Source organism: Caenorhabditis elegans, chromosome IV, assembly GCF_000002985.6.
Source record: "Caenorhabditis elegans chromosome IV".
In the NCBI taxonomy this organism is placed as follows: Eukaryota; Metazoa; Nematoda; class Chromadorea; order Rhabditida; family Rhabditidae; genus Caenorhabditis; species Caenorhabditis elegans.
Window position 1 is genome coordinate 300,263 of NC_003282.8, and position 20,769 is coordinate 321,031.

The window sequence follows — 20,769 nt, forward strand, 5'->3', positions numbered from 1 at the left end:
ACGAGCATTTAGTATACAGTGAGTGTTTTGAATTACCTACTGTTTCCTACAGTATCCTCCGTATCTAACTGTAGGGTATGTTACTTAAGGCCAACGCTTACTAATAAGGTCAAAACTAATGAACAAGCTACTGTAGTTATACAAACAACCATTTCCACGAGTTTTCAAGTTATGCACCTTGAACCCAAAATCTCATCTGAAAATCTCATGCTCTCGGGTACACTTTTCCACAGATCACCCCACAACACATGTCACATCCCGATGGAACATATGTTTCATATCACTATCTTTTTTATCAATTTCTTATCTCAAGTAGTCTGTGTGTGTATTTTATCCACTTCAACCTAAATCCTGTTCTTTGATAGAAACCCATGGTAGACTTGAATGGAACATTGGAACTTCTCAAGTGAAGCCGCTTTTAAGAAAGACTAGATGTGCTTTTGATTGTTATCTTCGGATGTATTGGATAAAATTGAATTCTGTGAACCAGCAGCGAAGTACGGTAGGCACAAAATAAATAGGGGTGCCCTTGGATTGCATTAGTGTTTTTGGTAAGCGATGAACTATATTTTATTGGTTTTGAAAATTAAGCATTTTATCCGTGGGACTGTGGTATCCATATGCCAAGTTTTCCGAAGATCATTGATCAAATTGTAAGTACACAAACTGGGAGACTTTGCCACAATAAACAAAAAACCAGATACATCAAGTTTCTCATATTGACATAAAACTCTGAATACAAGTGATATCTAAAGTACCCACAGGGTATCCTATATATCAATACACCTACATGATAATTGTGAAGAAACTAGTAACAAACCAGTTTTCTTGGGGTCATGTCTTCTTTAAAAGTGGCCATGATATTAAACACTTTTTTAAATGATTTTGTTCTTCTTTCAATAGTTTTGCAAAAAAAAGTTTGGATTTATCTCTTAATTAAAGAATTAAAAAAAGGATTAAAGAACGATCCGTTCTTCAAGTGCTATGCACTGCGGATCTGGGATTCAGGTACACTGCCTGGTGGTGATCCCTCTGGGCTGTAATTTAAGGCTGTAATTCAAAAAAAAGTTTTGATTTATCTCTTAATTCGTATTATTATTTAATTCGAGAGATCCAAAATAACATCTTATTTTTTGAACTTTCGCGTTATTGCACTCAATTTTTCGTTGTTTTTCTTTAAACATGTTCGAGCTTTATTATTTCCTGACCCAGATTTTCCCCAAATGACATCATAAAACACACGTAGAACAGTTGTCATTCCTGAAAAAAATGTGACGGAGGTTTTTTTTTGACAACCGCTTGGACCTGGAGATTTTATATTGCATCTTTAGTAGAGTAAACTTCAAGAAATGTTTTATTTAGCTTCACTGAGTCTTGAGTCAAATTCCTAAAACCAATGCCGATAAATTTTGAAAAAAACTAATCAGAATACGTGAGATTTTTTTTCCAAAAAAATATTAATTAGAAATTCGATATTAGACTTTCAAATCTAATATTAAACTATTAAAATAATATAGTTTACAGTTTGCAGTCTGATATTAAATAATAGCAATTTTAGCATCTTTAAAATATTTTAACCGATATAGATTTTAAACAATTAAACTAGAATAAAAAACAAGTTACGGTTTTTTTACGTTTGACATCCTGTTTCCCAGATACTCAACGATCGGTACCTATTTTTCCGGAGTTACAACGTTAAAAAAAATTCCATGACTTTTGACTTGTTGCAACAACTGGACACCATTTTCTTAATCCACCATCTGGAACGTACAATGAAGATCCAAAAAGTACACAAACTAAATTAGATTTTATGACTCATCAACAAAACTTTTTTCAGAAAGTTAAGATTTATTCACTCAACTTTCTGTGCACTGAACATCGTGAACCAATAAAAAAATTTTCAAAAAGTTAAGTTCGCTATCACGTGGCAAATTTAACATCAAATCACAAACAGTTTCTCAACCATCATTAGTTCAAAATTCCGTGTTCAGACCGAATGATAAAAACCACGTGGAATGTTTTTTGTGTTCTAGACATTCAGTTTATCATGTTCTTTTTCGTCCCCTCATCTTCACCATCATTCCGATCATTGTTTCAAAGTTGGGCTCCGCCCATTTTCGAAATGATGTATGGGAGAGGAGGAGGGCTATGTAGTCTATAGACCAAGTGTATATAAATATGGATAGTAGTCAAGTAGGGAAATATTGAGATCTAAAATTTTTAAATTGTGTTTTTAAAATGGTAACTAACTATCAGAACAATAAGTACTTTAACAAATTCTTCAAAATTATTTTTTGTTGGTCGATTTTTTTATCGGAATTACCGAGATTTCTGTAGATCACATAAAAGTTAAACTGTTATATTTGTTAGAATTAAAAACTTTTTTCGCTAGAACAAAATAAATCTCTTACAAGAACATTAAATAAATATCCAAAATTGTTCTAGGCCACGTGGAAGTTTAAGTTTTACGAATTGACGGAGCTCAGTTTTTTCAAGCCTTTTTATGATATATCCATGGCTGCAAAAAAAGAAAACTCGGCCACTGATTTATATTCGGAGGCCACGCAGTCACATCCGTTTTGTAACATTCATATAGGGATATCCCTTCTGTCACGTTTTCTTTCAAATTTATTTCTGATCTCATCATTTATCACTTATTTCATCATCATCCATATCAGCTTATCATTAAAAGGGAAACGGATATCACAATTTTTTGAAAAACGTGACACATTCCACGTAGATACCGAATATCAGACATCAAACCTCCAAATTTGGAAATTTTTGGATTACAGGGCGTATGCATTCACTAACAAGTATCTTCCAAATTGACTGTTTTATGTAAAAACAGAGTCCATTTTTTGAGATTGTGTTTTCCTATTTGCCTGGAAAAAACTCGGTTACCGATATTTAATTGTCGATAATCAATTTTCTGAAAATAAAAACTCGGCCACAATTTTTCAACAAAAAAAACCCCCGGCAAGGTGGCCGAGTTTTTTCTTCTTGGCCTACCGCAAATGTTCGCTCTCCAAAATTTAAAAAATTGGGGAAAAAGTACCTGTATCCTTTTCTAAATCTTATCAAATCAAAATGGGATCTCCCAATTGTTCCGTAATTAGATTATCTTTGACATATGTTCTTCCAATCTTCTACAAAAATGACCAAGCCCTCAATTGAAAAAAAAGAAGAAGTTCGTCTCTTCATTAATTTGTATGTCTCTTTGTATCATTAGACCCGTTCTTCTTTTCTTTTTCTTCAATGAGAGAGAGACTCCGCCTACTAGTTTTTGTTTAATCGTCTCATGTTTCTCTTCTTTCTCTTGATAAATGATAATAATACCGATGGGGTCATCGTTACAATTTTTTCGGTTTTTTCTTAGTTTTTACCTTAATATTAAACACAATTTTTATACAATTCTTCTAATTTGACTTTGAGAAGTTATAACATTTTTCGGTACTTTTTGAAATTTTTAGTGAAAATCAAAATCGAGAAGTGCTAAAATTTTAAACTTTAAAATTTTACACGTAATTTCAAAAATTCTCGAAAATATTAAATTTTACTCTTAAAAGTTTCAAAATTCATAAGTAAATCTTTCAATATTAAAAACCTTTATTTAGACTTTCAAATTTGGTTTTTTTAATGTATTGAAAAGAATCGAATTCTTAAAATTTTCCCACGAGCTTTAAATTTGAAAATTTTTAATTATTCAATTTTTAATTGGATTTTTTATGGTATTAAAATTTTGTGAGTTGATTATCTTGTCACGTACAGTAACCCTATAGTGCTCCAGAAACCATGCTCGTTTTCCACCCGATTTTCCCATCAAATTGACTGAATTTTCTATCAAATTGGCCAAAATTCCATTTGATCTTTGAAAATCTTGTGCCTCTAAAATTGCCTAAAATTTTAACAAAATGAGCCCACCTATGTTGCTCCGATTCACGTGAACTTCTCCATAGACTCCGCCCATTTTGCCACTCGTTCGATGAGATCATACGGGAGAGAGAACTAGTGAATAGGGGTATAAAAGAAAAGAAAACAGCTGAGCAAATGAATGAGAGAAACTATAACAATTAGTTCTTTGTATTTTATTTTACCCATTTATTTTGTATTATATTATGACAATTTTTAGAGTTTCGATTTTTTCCTGCTTTCCGTGATTTTTTGAAAACTGCCTTTTGAAAATTTTGAAAATTTACAGAGAATTGTAAATTGTTTTTGTTCCCAACATTTTCCATCAATAAAAATTTTTAATTAAAAAAAAGCCGTTTTTTAATTAAATTTTTTTGTTCTAAAATTTTCAAAAACCTCATCAGTTTCCGCGAAACCTTAGAAGTTTGAAAGTAATAATTTTTCCCAAAATATCACCTTATCAATTTTCATTGTTTTTGTTTAGCAAAATTGAAACTTGATACCGTGATATGGGTATCAGTTGATAGCGAATTCAATGATATAAACAATTTTTCAATACGAAAAATACGAAAATTGTTAAAATCATACAAACAGAATAATATAAGAATATATGAAAAATGATTGAAAAACCTAGGCAACCTATTTTTTGTTTCAACTGCGCGTTGGGCTAGTTTTGTAGTGTTTTTCGATACTTTTTTACTTTGCATAGGAAATGATTTTGGTTGTGAATTTTTCCACGTGGCCGGTGAAAAATAAAAAACTCGGCCACACCGGAAAATCCTTTGCTTTTCTTTTTTATAGGACCCGCTATATAATTTTGATAAGAAACCGTTTTGTGGAGTTGTACCGATGTGGTAAATTTCGAAACTTTATGCCACGTGGCAAATCATTTTTATTACGAATTTTTCCACCTGACACAAAAATGGCTATGGGCGAATCTTAGGTTCTTTGGTTGAATTCTTAGGTTAGGTTAGGCCACTTATTTTTTTACGACTACATTATGCAATTACCAAACTTCGAAAATCGAGCTCGTTTTTCTTATCATTTTAAAGATTATAATGTTTAAAGTTTCATTTTTTGTTCAGTTTTGGCATTAATACTAAAAATCTAAAAATCATTAAAAACATATAAAAATTGTTATCATATGAACATATGATTGATAAGTACATTTTCGATGTTTGAAAATTTGTAATTTAAGAGTACTTGTTCACATGAAAGCGCACAATAAATGACTCCATTTTTAGACTCCTCCTTTTAGATTCTCGGTACAAAAGTCTTCTGTTTTCAAATATTGTACTCATTTCTCTTCATTTCTTGGGTTTTCAACATCTGTCAATTTAGATTGACTTACTATACTCAACGAGTACATTCATAAAATTCCAAAAGCACAGTATCCCTCACCATATGTGTGTGCTCTCTTGTTTCCTTATTTCTAGTCGTGTTGTCATCCTTGGATTTTCAAAAATATTTTGGTGTTTTTAGTGAAAATCAGAATCTCGGATATTTAAGTTTACGTAAAACATTTTCTAAAAATAAAATTGTCATAAAACACTCCAAAAATGTTAGATTTTTCATAATTTCCTGTCAAAGTTTTGGAGAATTTCCAAAATTTTGAAAAATATGAGCTTTTGAGGAAATCCAAAGCAATGTTGCAAACACTGTTGTTTTCGCTCCGAAATATTGCCACGTGGCATTAACTTTATTTTTCAAAAACACTTCTCTACGCCGGAAATGTTTGTAATTTGATTTTTTTGTTGACAAACAAGGAAATGCCACGTTGCTCTTGCTGTTGACAAAAACAACAAAAACGGAAATCGGAATTTCAGTTGAAAACTTTATTTTAACGATTTCCTCGTGATAATTAGGTGAGTCCAACTGCAACGTGGCTTTGTTAAAGTGGGAAAAATTTTTGTTGAAACCTCATTTTTCTAAAAAAAAAGCAATACTGAAAACTTAAAAAAAAAAGAAAAGTGGAGCAGCACGTTTCAAAACGCGGAGACGAATTTTCGTATTTTTAAAGATTTCCTATTTAATACATAAAAAAAATAAAAATCTACATGAGAATCTTTTTCGACGCGAAGAAAGTTTTTTGTAAACTTTGCCACCTGACACGTGACTCCGACCTCATTCTAGCTGCCAAAAAAGCTTCCAACTGAATAGTTTATGGAAATCAAGTTTTAAATAATTTTATATTAGATAATTTTTTGAGTTTTTTTTTCCAAAAAGGTAACTTAACCACTCTCAGTGTTGCTCCTGTGGATTTTAGTTTTTTCTTTAACACGAAAGGTAGGAAAAACTCACATTTCTAGCTTATTTTCGGTTCCCAGGAAGATTTCTAGAATCTTCTCTTCTTGCCCAATCATTCTTTTAAAAGTCATCAAATCGTCTAGAGTATAGTTAAGACATTAAATGTACCGTACTCCCATGTGTTGGTGTTCCCTTGTTCTTTAGAGATTGTTTCTGCAAAAAAACCAGAGTGGTCAGTGACCTTGATGTGATGGGAAAAGCAGCATAAAGTGGTAAATACAAAGAACCCTCGAAGCACATGAACATGGCTCCCTTCTTCCAATGCTGTGTTCTCTTACTCTACCATGCTCTCTAGTTTCCCCTCTTTTCCGTCTACGTCTCCGTATCTCCGTGTTTTTTGGTGCCTAGAGGGTGTGTATCCAAGCCCATATTTTGTTATTTTTATTTTCTAGTTCTTCTTTTCTAGCTCCGCTATTTCTTGCTCGATTGTTTTATTATTTTAGACGGCCTGGAACATTAGGTCGATTATTTTCAAACACATTGGGGCGGGGGGGGGGGGGGGTGATGTCACTGTTTGGATATAAAAGTGAAAAAGTTTCCAGATTGAGCGTGACAGTTCTAGAATTTTCAGTGATCTAGAAAACTGAAATAATTAGATTTATATTCTAGTAGACTTGTGTTAAAAAATTGAACCGGAGAATTAGTTGGAACACTTAGAGTTCCCTACTTTTCGTCAGTTCTCAAATTTTTTGACATCCAGTTTTACGACCAATATTTCAGGTTTTTCCAGTCTTGCAATAGGTTTAAGAAATGTTTAACTAACAAAATTCTCAAAAAATTTTACCTTCAAGCATTCGATTTCTGCTTGTTATTCCTAACTTGCCACCTCATTTTGGAGATAAGCCTTACATAGTTTCCTCCTGTCTGAAGCATTATGACGTCATTGAAGCTAGGAAAACTGTCATAAACTAACAAAATGGATCTTTTCAGCTAATGAAATTTCATAGTTAAGCCCTTCTCAGAATTCACTTAATTTCTCTCAAATCACGAAAATTTAAAGAATTCCCTCTTACCTAAAATTTTCAGCCCAGCTCAACTTCTGCTCAAACAATTCAAAAATGTTAGAGGTGGTTCTTCAAGTGCTCTCAATCAGTGCAATCACCACAACAATTGCACTTTTCTTCTGTGGAATGTAAGTTTGACTTTGGAATTTTTCAAAAATTCGAAAAAAAATTCATACTATGAGTTTTTTTCAAAATCCTTAAACTATAAAATACTCAATAATTATGTCAATTTTCAGACCAATATGTATGCAAATTCGTCGTCAGGGAGCCGTAGGTGACATTTCCGGAGTTCCATTTCTCATGGGTGTCTTGGGGTTAGTTTTAATTCGAAATATTTTTCCTGAGCTGCTAATTTTTGATACTGTATCTCAAAATTTTGTGAAATTTGACAATTTTCAGCGCTACCGTAAAATTTTTTAAAAAAATTTAATTTTTTGAAAGGTTAGCTAGAGCCAACGGGTGTGTGTCATTACAGCAAAATCAACGAAAAACTTCAAATTTGATGTCTGAAAATTAGTCTCAATTTTGGGTCAAGCTGAAAGTTTTCAATTATATAAAAATCTCAAAAACCTTTTAAAACAATTTTGTGCATTTTTTTTCGAATCACAAATATCATATTTCCTGCTATTTTTTTGCATATATTATCCCAATTGGTGTTCTTTTTTCTTTGTTTTTTTTTTTCAAAAATTTTTCAAAATTTCACAATTTTAGCTATCAATAAAACCCCAGAAACTCAAATTAAAAATCCAAATTTCGCGTTGTTGAAAATTTTGGCAAATAGTCTTGTTTAGCCTAAAAATGTTTTTTTTTTCTAAATCCAAAATTTTCAGAGGATCATTCTGGCTTCGATATGGACTTCTTAAAATGGATTACGTCATGATTATAGTCAATGTTGTCGGTGTTGCCTGTATGGCTTTCTACTGTGTCTTCTTCCTTATCTACTCACTTCCTAAGGTTGGTTTTATTCAGAAACTACAGTACTCAATAAGAACATTTTTTTAACAAAAAAATCATGAGGGCCAAAGTTCACCCCAATTTTCCATGCCAATTTCATTTTCATTTCAAATTATAAATTTTGTTTTTTATTCGAAATGTTAAAGAGTGGGTACCAATAGACGGGCGGTACAGAATGAAGAGTAGAATAGTTTCCGGATTTTCTATAATTGGGGGATACGCTTGACTGGATAGGCGAACGGAGAACTCGATAAAACGGGAAAAAACGTGAAAAACGGAAGAAATAGAAGGGCTTTCCCACAGACAATTGAAAAAAGAACACAAAAATAGGTGCATAATTCTGGTGTATTTTCCACGTGACAAATAAAAGTTGGTTCCAATTCAAAAAATTTCAACTTCCTGAAATTGTAAAAATTAAACGCCAAGTAGATTCTCACAGTCTGCAATGCCTTTCAAAATATAAGTGGCGCTTTTTAGCTACGACAAAAATATTTAGAATAATTTTATAGTCACGAAACTCATAAAATGCCCAATATTTTCCTTACTTGAGTTACCACTTTTCCAGAAAACCTTCACATGTCAGCTGATCCTTGTGACGTCAACTATCGGAGGAATGGTTTTGTGGATCGCGTTGAAACCGAATTTGGACTATCTTGGCGTCATCTGCATGACATTCAATATCATGAACTTTGGAGCTCCATTGGCTGGATTGGTAAGTTCACTTTAAACCGAACTTCGCGCCCAATGTACGGTGCAGCCGCAAATACTATCTTGTGATTGATCCTCAATTAAGTGGACATAATTTTTTTAATGGCTTACAAATTGCTTGTTTTTGGTTACCGGACAAACGAAAATTTCCACGTAGCAATCTGATATGCACTTCATGCCATATGACTTCTACCTGAACTTGCGCTGAGGCACTTCTGAAATTTTTTCCACTTTTGTTATATCTTTTTGTTTTTATAATGGCCTGAATAGAATATTTACTAACTAGTAAGTTAATCCGATTTTCAAGAGAATGCATTAAGACGCTTCCAGTTAAAAGTTTTTTAACGAACTCTGGTGTATGATCTCCATTCCAGTATTTTGAATTTTGATGTGATTTTTGAATTTCTCAAATTTCACGAACAGTTATCTTTGAAACTATTCTGTACCGAGTACAAATTACTTTCCATTGTCCCACTCCAACTTCTCAATCATTTTTTTATTGTCACGTTGTTTCACGTAATCTGATAAGAAACACCCAAACGAAAACGTGACTTCTTTCATTCTTTGAAAGGAAATTTTGACGACGTCAAGAAACTTTAAGAACCTGAATTCTTGATCACACCACGTGACCTGATATGAGAGATGAGAAATGAAGAAGTATCGAATACATAGTCAAACAAATTAGATCAAAGATATAGTTTAATTGGGAGGAAAGGACGAGAGGGGAGTTTGAGTGCAATTTCATTAAATAAAATTCAAGGAAATGTAACAATAACAGTATTTTGAAGTCAAGAGATGGAATAGTTACTGTAAATCAGCGTTAATTTTTTGTACTGTGGTTTGATCATGAATAAGACAATTTATAAGCTTCTAGCTTTGAGGAAATTGATATTGTCCACAAAGTGTCTATTATCGAAAAAGTTTGATAGTTTCCAGCATATGTGTAACTAAAGTTATTGAGCTTCAAAACCTCCAATTGTAGACAGTTTCTGCAATAATCTGGTGTCAGTATTGAAAAAAAATGATGCAGTGTAGTTTAGGGTTATTCAAATTATTGTAACACCGTCCGACAATTGATTTATAGTTCACTAGTTCTATAATTTTACAGGGAGTTGTGCTGAAAAACCGTGAGGTATCAACCCTTCCACTTCCAATGTGCGTCGCCAACTTTTTGGTCTCTTCTCAATGGTGCCTCTATGGTAATTTGGTGTCGGATATCTACATCATTGTGAGTTTCAAATGCATCCTTAACCGTTCCTAAACTCATTATTTCAGATCCCAAATGGAATCGGTATGTTCTTGGCAATTGTCCAGCTCGCCCTCTTCGTCGTTCTTCCAATCCGTGAGAATGAGAAGAGCCCGTTAGAAAAGCTCGCCAGTTGGTTCACTGGAAGAGATTCCAAGGTCAAGGATTTGGAAAGAGGAGGTAATTTAATAACTTTAGGAAATATAAGGTGTTAAGGTAATCTAGGAGCACACATTTCATTCGTATTTAAAGCTTGGCGTTTTTTTTTATTTTCAGAAATTAGACTTTCAAAAATTCATTAAAATTAGGGAAATGTTCAAAATTGAATATTGCAGACTGTATCGTCTCATCCCCACCGTCATCCCCACAAAAAGTGCCAAATGAGACACGCTCCGACGTTGAGGACAAGTTCGATAAATTGATGGCTGAAACGTCATCAACTATTCCATCAGACAGTCGACGTGGCAGCATGGGCAGTCCACCATCATACAAGAGCCGATCGTCGAGTGACCCAGATCTTTCATCGATTCAATCCCCTTAATAACATTTTTGTTCTTTTAAATTTTAATCATTTCATTCTTTTTTTTTCTGTAAAAATTGTTGATTTATTTCCTTCTTGCTTACCATTTTCTCTTTGTTTTAATGTGGCCAATTTCTTCAAATTTTCACTTAAATCCCCAATTTGTACCGCCTAACTTGACATTTTTCCGATCTCCTTTCCTGTAGGTGAACCATTACAATTTCCCCCGCGTGTTTTATGTACATATATATATAATGTCCGGTTAATAATGAATCCATTTCGAGTGATTTTCAGTTGATAATAATAAAATTTTATCTTCTCCTGAACTCTTCCCACTTTTCAGAAAGCTCATTTCGCCGAATAGATGCTAAGTGGTCCGGGTCATTTATTTTTACATATTTACCTTGTTGTCTACAGTAGAGCTTTCTCGTAAAGAGATTTTGTGCGAATTCTATTACCAATATAAAAATTGCCAAAATTTTATCCATGCTCGCCAAATCCATAAACTTCCCATGAAATCTCATGGCTTTGCCGATATTTTTTGATTCCAAGACACTGTAGCATTGAATAATAAACATTAAACTTCTAGAGTAAAATATTAGCATTTTGCAACGGTTTATATGACAAATGTAATAAATTTATTAATCTCCATCTACTTCCACATCTTCTTTTTCAGCCTCACCACCACTTCCTCCACCTCTACAACATTGTTCGTGACGCTGACGGACTTGTACACGTGCAAATGATTGCCCACATCTCGAACATCGATGTTTCTTCTCTCCTGAGTGAGTTTGTAGGTGAGCACGTAAATTAGATCGATCCGCAAAGCAACGCCCACAGAATTCACAGCCAAAAGGTTTTTCACCTGAAATTACACGAGTTGGCTACTGATGCAATGTCAAATATTTTCAAAGAACAAATCAGTGCCTATCAAACTTTAATAATATGTATTGTAAAAAAAGGTTAAAATACACTTTATAATATAATTTTGTAAAACTGAGTTGAATAAGCCAACCTGTATGCGTCCTGAGATGTCCCTTTAACAGCCATGGTCTTGAAAACGACTTCCCACAGTCATTGCAGACGCATGGAAGAGAATGTGTTTTTAGATGCATTTTGAGAGCTCCTGGGGATCTGAAAATACCGCATTTATCTTAGAAATTTTTTAGGTATTATTGAAATTCCTCTATAAATATATGCAAGATAGTTTTTCTGACATTGGCATAATCTTGTTCGCTTGTAAATTGTGTAGTTTGTTTTCTGATGTTAGCTCTCCAAGTAACGAAATCTTAAGGGGGCATTTGAGAAATGCGCAGCCTACACGCACAGCTGCGTTTTCAAAACTGTTTTCTTACTAACTAGACAACGTACTACTATTTAATATAGAACCAAACGTTTGTGAAATTTCTGAAAGATACGGTAAGCATTGTAGAGCTCCGAAAATCTTCCGAAAATCCCCAATCTCCAAATGTTGAAATAACACAAGCTCCTTGGTACCCAACAATAAAAAAAAGGAGATCTTCTTCAAGAGATTCACCTGCAGCTACTCCGTCTTCTTTTTCTCCATCCAACCCATTCAATAATCTACCTGACTGATAGTAAGATAAAATCGGTGGAGGCAGCTGGCCTGTCGGCACAAGGAGAGCAAGAGAGAGTCGAATTACCCAATTTAACGAGGGATGCTTTGACGACATGAGACGACTCATACCTGTTGCTTCTTGTTGATAGCTGATACGCAAACATACACCTGTGTGTCGGTTGAAGATCAGAATAGATACGTGGGAGGTCAAAATGTGAGGGTTATTCAACAAAAGTATACTTTTTAGGCAGAAGTATTTCTGCATTGAAAAGGTTGAAACAAGCTTATAGTCAGTTATAAACACAGATGTTACCAGGAGTACACAAAAAATTTAAACTCTTGGCAGTTGCCGAACTCGGAAATTTTTGGCAAAATGGTGCAAAATGATGTTGCTGCGTATTTGTGGTTGTTACCATGATTCCTTTGTTATTCTTTATGGTTTATTATGAAAATTTCATTACAATTTAACTTTACAACTAAAAAGGAACAAATAAAAAAATTTTATATGTTGGTGTTTAATAACAAATTAATTGAAGAAGAGTTTCACACTTCTGACAGTAGTATTTTTGCAAAGAAACATATCATTGTGGTTTTGTAAAAACTTCCAGTTTTTGATACTCTCCCTACTAACAACTCTCTGACTAGCCCTATTTTTTAAGCCACCTGCTCACTATCAATAACCTCTACCCTCCTTCCTACACCCCCTTACAAGTGTCAATGCGCGCGACAATCCCGAATCAATCCATCTTTCCTCTCTTTCCGGCGGATGCCTCTCGGTGGGCTAATGTGTGTGTGTGTGTGAGGCGGCATTTCTCACACCTCTTCTTCTTCTTCCAATTTATAAATATATATCTGATTGTGGCACCTGTCTGCCGTCACGGAAACGGGGGGCACCTGACTATTGAGAGGTTTTCGTAACTAACCTATACACCTTTTTACAATGTGGACAGCTCTGCTGTAATTTGCCTTCTTTGTGAAATTGCAGATGTCTTCGAAGACCAAAATAGGTTAGATATGTTTTTTTGCAGAATTGACACTATAAATGGGATTTTTAGACTTTTTCTCAATATAACCGCACTTACCACCAATTTCTGATTATCCAACGATGAGCAACTGGCAGATGAAGAAGATGATGAGGGTGCCGGGTCAGGGGAAATGAGGTCTTCTATGGTTTCAAAGATGCTTTTCCTTTTTGTATTGATACTCATTTTTGGCTAGGATTTTTTCTGGAATTACATAACTGAGGAATTTTATAAATAAGTTTGTAGGCGACGATAAGAGCACTAAAAAAATGGATAACCCAGATGAGTTTACGGTTAAGCATCGCTAGAATTTTCTTTTTTCGATAGTAGCATTCTTTACGTCCAAAATTGTAACAGAGAGCCACGTTAATATTTGTTGTAGTAGTTGTGAAACGATAGTCTTAAGGAATATTAATAAATTCAAAAAAAGGGAATGTTAATAACTTCAAAACATTCAAGCTCAAACTCAATTTGCAGGTACTCCTTCATTTTTAGAATACTAATGAAATGTACAAAACAGTCTTAAGTAGGGCAACAGCAATATAATGAACTACTTACAGAATTTTGACATTTTGCAAATTGCGACCCAATTTGCAAAATGTCTTGGCAAAACATGGCTGAAATTTGGTGTTCACTTGTTTCAGCTATATCGTGAATCTTAATTGGTCTGTAGTGAACCTACGGAGCATTGTGGTTCTTATGAAAAATTTAAAATTAAATTAAAATAGAGAAGCAAACAGTATCTGTGAATAAAAAACAAATAGTAAAAATCACATTTTATTGACCCTACAACTATTGTCTGAAACCAATGTTTTGAAGCCATCGTTCAAAAGAAGTTTCAGTACTTCTCTGGCTTTCAGTGAAATCCAATTGAAGCTCACTTTTGGGTCAGAAATTATTAATCCGTTTTTACTTAAGGGTGTGTGAATTACCTACTAAGTCATCTCTACAATAACTATTTCAAATTCATATTGAAAAGGTAAAACCAGCTGAAAAACCTCTCTATCGGCTTTGGTATAAAAACGGATTTAACATCAACAATTAACTGATTGGCTGATACGACAAAAAGTGGGAGGGGATTCATCTTTTGCTTTATCTGCCTCTTGTGACTCCTCATCGTTGTGTTGTATCCGGACTTCTACCTTTCCCCCATTATCACACCTGTTGGTTTGATTTCGGCCGACAGGTGCCCCCTTGCCAAGGAGGCTCGTTGGTGTTGATATGAGAGATGTTGCACGGGCGGGAAGTCAGAAGTTATGGGAGCCAAGGGACCGAGAGGGGTGTTAGGAACTATTTCTAATACATTTAAAACTTTTCCATTTTTTTTCAAAATGCATTGAAATTCGAAACATCTGAAGTGTTAATAACAGTTTTCAAACATATTTTTCTAAAAAGGATCACAAATTATATGAGAAGATATGCCAAATTATCAAGCTTTTAAGGGTAAAAGCGCACTCGTTATCTGCAAGTTGATCTCGAAGATCTCAATTTTCGATTTGCAAGTATATTTATCAGATTCGGTGGTTCAGCTTGATACTATTTCTCAATAAGTTATTTTTTATTTGATTCCAGAACAAACATGAAATGTTAATAAAAAAAACAAACAACTACAATCTAAACTGCTCCAAATAACTATTACACTGCCGAATCGTCGAGTCATCCAACCTGTATGTAACTCCAGGATGTACTCGTTTTCGATTAAGCGTCTTCTTTTTATGCTTTCCAATTTGATCCTGTACAACTGTTTTCTGATTGATATCAACATTGCTATTAGATGTTCTTAGGCAGAAGTCATATGGGAGAGTCTCGAAAATTGCACGGGTGTCTGTGGTGAAGGTGGAGAGCGCCGAGATTGTGGATTCCACGTGGCGGACTGGTTCTGAGTGATGGTAGAGGGAAGCCGTTAGGTGTAAGGATCCGGATGTACTGAAATGTTTAATTATTTTTAAGAATGTTTATAACAGGCGTAACTATACAAAGCTAGAAACTATACATCAACCTAATTGTAAGTTGAAATTACCTAAGACTTATTTTTTTGCCTGAGCCCCTTCGCTGAGGCTCTTTAATGTGGGCCCTTAGACCTAGACCCGTAGGCTAAAACTGTTGGGCCTAGGGATCGTCTAATTCCTACGATCAATAAAAATAAGAGGATCTTTCAAGAACTCACTATGCCTCTGCCTTTGCATTCGATCTCTGATTCCAAAGGGAAACTTCCGCCGATGCAAGAACTCTCATACTAATTGCTCCAACGCTATCAACGTCAAGAGTCAATCCAGAGAGCAATGGCACCGATAGTCGAACGTCTCTAACAGGAACATGACCTTCAAATGCCTTATGCGTCCTTCCATCTGCTTCCCAGACAGTGGAAAGCAGGTCAGTACTTCCCTTGAAGATGTGGTGAGTTGGTAGCTTGTGACCAGCAACTCCAATTCGAACAGACCCTTGTGGAGCGCCGGATCTTGAAGAAGCTGATCCAGTCACAAATTGCTCAAGGTGCTCAGTGTCGATGGAGAGCTAAAATTTGTATTCAATAAATTATCCTATAAAATAACAAAACTTAAAATTCCCTCACCGAGAATAAATTGTGCTCCTTCCTTCCCTTCTTCATCGATAGCTCAAAGATGGATCTCTTAAAGGATTTTTGCAAGAATTCTGTGTTCGCAGTGGAGAACAGTTGGAAGTTTGAAGCATCTGCAATCTCTTGCCAGTGAACATGAGAATCCGCCTGAAGTGCTCTGTGCAAGAAGTTTGGTCGGAAAACCTTAAACTTCCGCATTCGCGACCAAAATTCGGCCTTCAGTTCATCCTTGTTTCCGCTTGCCTCGATAGCCTTGTACAGGTAATGCCATTTTTCCTGATCATCGGGGTTAAGAGTCTCAGTTCGCAGGATCAAGGTGGCCACGTTTTGATGATCAGGGACACATTTGAGGAGAATGTCGATGGCGAGTTGAGAATGAGAAGTTGGAGTTTCCTGGCTGCATGTGTTGCGGAAGAGTTTGATGAGCTTGTGGGTGAGCTGTAAAATTAGATATTCAAAAGATGAGTTTTACAAGTTGAACCAATGTAGAAGCCGGCAGGATTCTAATGTACAAAAATAGCATTGAACATTTTTAATAACAATTTCAGACGGCCCGATGCCACGTGAACCTAAAAAAGTTAAGGGAGGGGTTGTAAAACGTTCAAATACTTTATTGACCCATATCTAAATGTGAAGAGAACTTTATATCAACACAATTAATATAAGAAATAAATATACATGTACGGACTTTATTTGTCAAGTTTATAGTTTACTATGTCTTCAATATTAAATACATAGAGTGCACTGCACACTGCGTTTGGCAGCAAGCTATTTTGTATCTTCAAAAATGTACAGGAGCGCCAATTTTTTTTTTGGTTTGGCATATACTGATGTGCCGAAAAAAAAATTCGGCATGTGCCGAAGTGCCGCGCATCTCTTGTTCATACTTCAATCCACTTACTTGTGTTTCATACAAATTCTTGCTCGCAGCCAGAATAACGTTGAGTGCGGCTTTCTGAACATCCTCCGACTCAGTTTCACATATGAATTTCTTAGCAAAAGTGTAGGATCCGAAAATTGGAATATTCTCCAGAACCTCGAGAACTCTGACTTCAACTCCACCAGCTGTCAGGTCAGTGATGAATTTGTTGACAATCTGAATATCAACAATAACGCATAGAATTCAGTGAAAGTAAGGATCTTACCGTTTCCTTTCCTTTATTGCAAGAGTTTAAGCTGCTTGTCGATGCTTCACATCGTTTGTTCAGCACAGTTGCAATTGTGTTAGCCACCTTCCAATATTCTTCTGATTTTTTATCAAGGGACCCGAGCCAGTACATCAATTGTTTGTGCCATTTCTCATTGTTAGACGAGCTTTGTGAAATTCCAAAAAGTAAATCATCAAGATAATCAGGGGACGCGGTAAGAAGAACTTCACGAGCAGTGGTGATAGATTCTGCTGTACCGACTCCTCCGAGGGCACTGGCGATAAGAGATCTGGAAAAAATGTTTAGCTGGTTTGGGAATGTATGTGATGATGTACTTACAGAACATGATCATTCTCTGGGTATTGGATAGCAGCTTCCCAGTCCTGTCGCTTAGCCAATCGGGCTTCTTGAGCAATTTGACTATAAAGCAAAGAATGTTTCTCACAAATGTGTGAGTCACCCATATCTTGAAGATGACGGCGGTATGTTCCAATAAGCTTTGTTAACTGAATAATGCCTTTAGCGTTTGAATTACATTACATTCAGAAAAATAACCTTATTCGACTGTTCCTGCGCAATCTTGACATGCTCGTAAAGTTTTCCTCCGACACGAACTGCTCCAAACGCCTGCTCGGCGCATTTGGCGGATGGTACGGTATCATTACAGTAGCTGGTGACGAAGACACGTGTACGGTTGGTGATTTCTACGTGAGTTCTAGAATAAGTACAATGTTAAGGATGGGGTTATTGAGCCGAATCTCTGCCAGTTTTTCGGAAAAAATATCACTGAAAACTTAATACTGTATTACTCAAGTCAGAACTCTTGAAGGTGCAGCGAATAAAAACATCACAGGTCCATACTCCAGATTAATGTTTTCTTTGGTTTTTGACTCCTTTAGAAACAATGGAAAAACATTTTTGTATGTTTGCAAATTTTAAGAACCTACTCACCTGGATTCCAGAGTGAATCCGTATTTCTCGTGAAGTGGACTCTTGAATGCTAACATCTCAATAGCATCAACCATAATAATGTCTGCATCGACTTTTGTGTTCTGTCTGAAACTCTATTCTTTTCCTAAAACTGTATCATGTTTTAACTTACGTGTACCAGACATCCTGATCATATTGAACACTCTCGATTCCTTCGAATTTCGTAAAATTTGTGCCGTAACCCAAATCACACTTCTCGATAATTCTTCTAAACCGTTTATCCTCTGGCCTTCCAAAGTTCACGAAGCATCTTCCGTAAATTGTGTCGACTGTTTGCTCGTCTCCTTCTCCGTACTCTGCTGGCGTGTAGATTGTATTCACAATTGCGTACAGGAAATTCCAGGTGGCGTCACTCTCATCGGACGCTTTAAGGATATGCTCCGCATTATTACCACCTTGACGGAATGCTATGTAGATTGGAGATGGATTACCACAGTTGTCAGTGTTGCATTGGGTTAGCTGAAAACGCAAATTATGAGTTCGTAGACATTTTTGCTCGTAGAATATGATGCTCTTGCTTCAATTTTCAAGTACTACTAGATAATGGTAGAATTTTTGGGATTACTGTAGGTCAGTTTATACGCAAAGTTAGATGTAAAATATTTTGAGACAAAAAATGGCAAAACTCACAGTTTTGGGAAAATTCTGATTTTTTTCGCATTTCTGCACAATGTCTGGACAATGCAAAAACGTTTTCAGCAAATTGCAAAAAAAAATTATGGAAACTTGATTGAAAAATTCAAAAAAAAATCATTCAGTGAGCCTTGCCTCACGACAAATTGCGCAGTTTGTGGAGGAAGTCGGTTTAATGCTCATATTTTAAAATTTTTGATTTGTTTGATACTGAAGATTATTTTCGAAGAAAAAAGATTTTACCGTAAACCGTCCCAACATGCCACCCTCCACGTCATGATGAAGTGTTTCAAAGCTGAAATTTCCAGCAATAACGGTCGATGGATCCTTCTCCTTATTATCAATATCATCGTAAATCATAGATTCAGTACGGAACCAGTAATCCACTTTCAGTAGTCGGACAGTGTTCTCGTTCATTTTCGGCTGATTTTTATAGTAGTCTGGACCATGTTTGCGAAGGTTCTTCTTGATTTCATCGAGATCCGGAACTGCTAGGCAAACTGAAAAGGAAACAATTTTCAAGCTAGAATTTTAAAACTCGAAAAATTTAATTTTTTTTAATGTTCGCATTAGTCACAATTAAAAAATGTTTAAAATTAAAAGTCAAAAGTTTTGTCAGTTGACCACATTTTGAACAACGGCTATGAACATAAACGCAAAGTATCTCAGCAACCAGTAGATATGCAAGAAAGTGATAAACTAATAAAGTGTAGTTCTTAATGTGTATATTAGTATTGCAATGTTTTTTTTCTACTCTTTAAGTTTCTCGAGTAAGCGCCGGTCAAAGTTTAAAAAATAACTTTTCCAAGCATTTATTTAGATTATGAACAAAGTGCATGCGACAAACACCTGAACTTTGAAAAACTCGAAAAATTTGATAAATAAAACATTTCTTCAGTCAGCGTGAAATTTTTAAATGGAAAATATTTTTAAGGGGCTCGATATGGCTGATATTGATAAGATAATATATTGGCTGTTAGATAAAGTGTTTGAAAGTAAAATCAGTTTTAATATTTTAATCAGCATAATTGTGTGCCATCAAGAAAAATAGGAGACGATGTGTAGTCGTAAACACCTGTGCGGATCGAGTTGTATAAACAACCTCACTCTGGGGAAGAAATATTTGAATTTTGCAATACGGTTATTATTATTTTACAATCATTTCAATCAGAAATAGACAATGTTAAAAAGCGAAAGTTGTATTTGAAAATGGTCCACAGCGTAATTGATAAGTATTTCACATATATCAGTATTTGCCAAGTTATGGCGGCTCAAAAAATGACCTAAAATTATTTAAAACTTGAAATTTGACTAACTTGTCAATGTCGGAGCCGTTGGAAACTTTTTTTGTTGAAATTGCCGTCTAATTTTGGTTATACCCGTTAAATATCTTGCGTTTTCTGACAAGTCAAATTTAAAATTTTAACTAATCCCAGGTCATTCTTTGAGCCACATAACCTTTTTTTTGAGAAGTTTTCGAGAAAATTCATTATGAAATTCGGTGTTTTCAGACAATTCGACTACACCACCTTCAAGCAGTTTTTGTTTCAAAAAAATTCCCTACCTCCCACAGTAACGGCCAGAAGCAGCCATATCCGTGATGAGAACATCTCTGGTTTCCAAATTTCTCCCAGAGAGAGCAAAATTAAAATAATTTTATTGGCAATGGAGTCCTGTTTGGATGGAAGAGAAGAATTGTGAATGATGCAGAGAAGCAGTACTATTGATAAGAGTTATGATTTTATGCTTGCTGATAACACTAAAAATAAGGGTGATTCTATAATAGGTACACGTTTCATTAGTAAACTGAAAATATACACTAAAACCGATAAATCCGGGAAATTGTTTCGGTTGAAATTGGATATGAAAATTGGTCATGACAAAGGTTTCACTTTCCTAATCTACGCGGCAACGTTTTTTTGCGGTTCGTTCAATCCTACTTATTATTAGCAAACATCTAAAACTTTGAATTAATTTTCCTTTTTTCGAATCCGGCATAACTGTACAGTGTACACCAATAGGGCCCTAAGTCTATGCCCTTTTCGACCAAAATAAAGGCACATCATTTGAGAAGACAAACCACGATTTGTAACCTGACTAGGCAAATAACGGCTCCTCCGATCCTTCATTGTTAATCATTTTCTCTATATATTGATTACAATAGGAAAAAA

At 35.0% G+C, this 20,769-nt stretch overlaps 3 protein-coding genes and 1 non-coding gene across 4 annotated transcripts; 2 read left to right on the forward strand and 2 right to left on the reverse strand.

The window, feature by feature from the left end:
• Window positions 1–7,242: 7,242 nt before the first annotated feature.
• Window positions 7,243–10,935, forward strand: swt-1 (Sugar transporter SWEET1). The gene is made up of 7 exons (NM_067500.8): window positions 7,243–7,348; window positions 7,457–7,534; window positions 8,051–8,174; window positions 8,740–8,886; window positions 9,991–10,110; window positions 10,158–10,308; window positions 10,464–10,935. Exons 1-7 carry the CDS (start codon window positions 7,275–7,277, stop codon window positions 10,667–10,669), a joined length of 900 nt encoding a protein of 299 aa, NP_499901.1. The 5' UTR covers window positions 7,243–7,274; the 3' UTR covers window positions 10,670–10,935.
• A 286-nt stretch (window positions 10,936–11,221) lies between these two features.
• On the reverse strand, window positions 11,222–13,453 carry snai-1 (C2H2-type domain-containing protein). The gene is made up of 4 exons (NM_067501.4): window positions 13,310–13,453; window positions 13,151–13,263; window positions 11,664–11,782; window positions 11,222–11,513 (listed from the first exon to the last, which is right to left on the reverse strand). The coding sequence occupies exons 1-4, from the start codon at window positions 13,433–13,435 to the stop codon at window positions 11,290–11,292; spliced, it is 582 nt and encodes a 193-aa protein (NP_499902.2). The 5' UTR covers window positions 13,436–13,453; the 3' UTR covers window positions 11,222–11,289.
• A 945-nt stretch (window positions 13,454–14,398) lies between these two features.
• Window positions 14,399–14,500, forward strand: K02D7.7. The gene has a single exon (NR_052865.1). It is a non-coding gene; the product is annotated as an Unclassified non-coding RNA K02D7.7 (non-coding RNA).
• A 293-nt stretch (window positions 14,501–14,793) lies between these two features.
• dsc-4 (Microsomal triglyceride transfer protein homolog) lies at window positions 14,794–20,282 on the reverse strand. The gene is made up of 11 exons (NM_067502.7): window positions 20,163–20,282; window positions 18,842–19,098; window positions 18,078–18,424; window positions 17,927–18,031; window positions 17,531–17,690; window positions 17,315–17,481; window positions 16,973–17,264; window positions 16,729–16,923; window positions 15,822–16,265; window positions 15,417–15,763; window positions 14,794–15,175 (listed from the first exon to the last, which is right to left on the reverse strand). Exons 1-11 carry the CDS (start codon window positions 20,206–20,208, stop codon window positions 14,857–14,859), a joined length of 2,679 nt encoding a protein of 892 aa, NP_499903.3. The 5' UTR covers window positions 20,209–20,282; the 3' UTR covers window positions 14,794–14,856.
• Between the last annotated feature and the right edge of the window lie 487 nt (window positions 20,283–20,769).

Bases quoted from the DNA above. Each gene is read 5' to 3' on its own strand.
- swt-1 (NM_067500.8), top strand. From the start codon at position 7,275: ATGTTAGAGGTGGTTCTTCAAGTGCTCTCAATCAGTGCAATCACCACA. The intron at 8,175-8,739 runs GTTGGTTTTATT...CCACTTTTCCAG, and splicing joins TTATCTACTCACTTCCTAAG to AAAACCTTCACATGTCAGCT. The intron at 8,887-9,990 runs GTAAGTTCACTT...ATAATTTTACAG, and splicing joins GAGCTCCATTGGCTGGATTG to GGAGTTGTGCTGAAAAACCG.
- snai-1 (NM_067501.4), bottom strand. From the start codon at position 13,435: ATGAGTATCAATACAAAAAGGAAAAGCATCTTTGAAACCATAGAAGAC. The intron at 11,783-13,150 runs GTTAGTTACGAA...CGGTATTTTCAG, and splicing joins CATTGTAAAAAGGTGTATAG to ATCCCCAGGAGCTCTCAAAA. The intron at 11,514-11,663 runs GTTGGCTTATTC...GTGTAATTTCAG, and splicing joins ACATCTCAGGACGCATACAG to GTGAAAAACCTTTTGGCTGT.
- dsc-4 (NM_067502.7), bottom strand. From the start codon at position 20,208: ATGTTCTCATCACGGATATGGCTGCTTCTGGCCGTTACTGTGGGAG. The intron at 17,691-17,926 runs GTGAGTAGGTTC...TACTTATTCTAG, and splicing joins GGATTCACTCTGGAATCCAG to AACTCACGTAGAAATCACCA. The intron at 17,482-17,530 runs GTTATTTTTCTG...GGCATTATTCAG, and splicing joins CGCAGGAACAGTCGAATAAG to TTAACAAAGCTTATTGGAAC.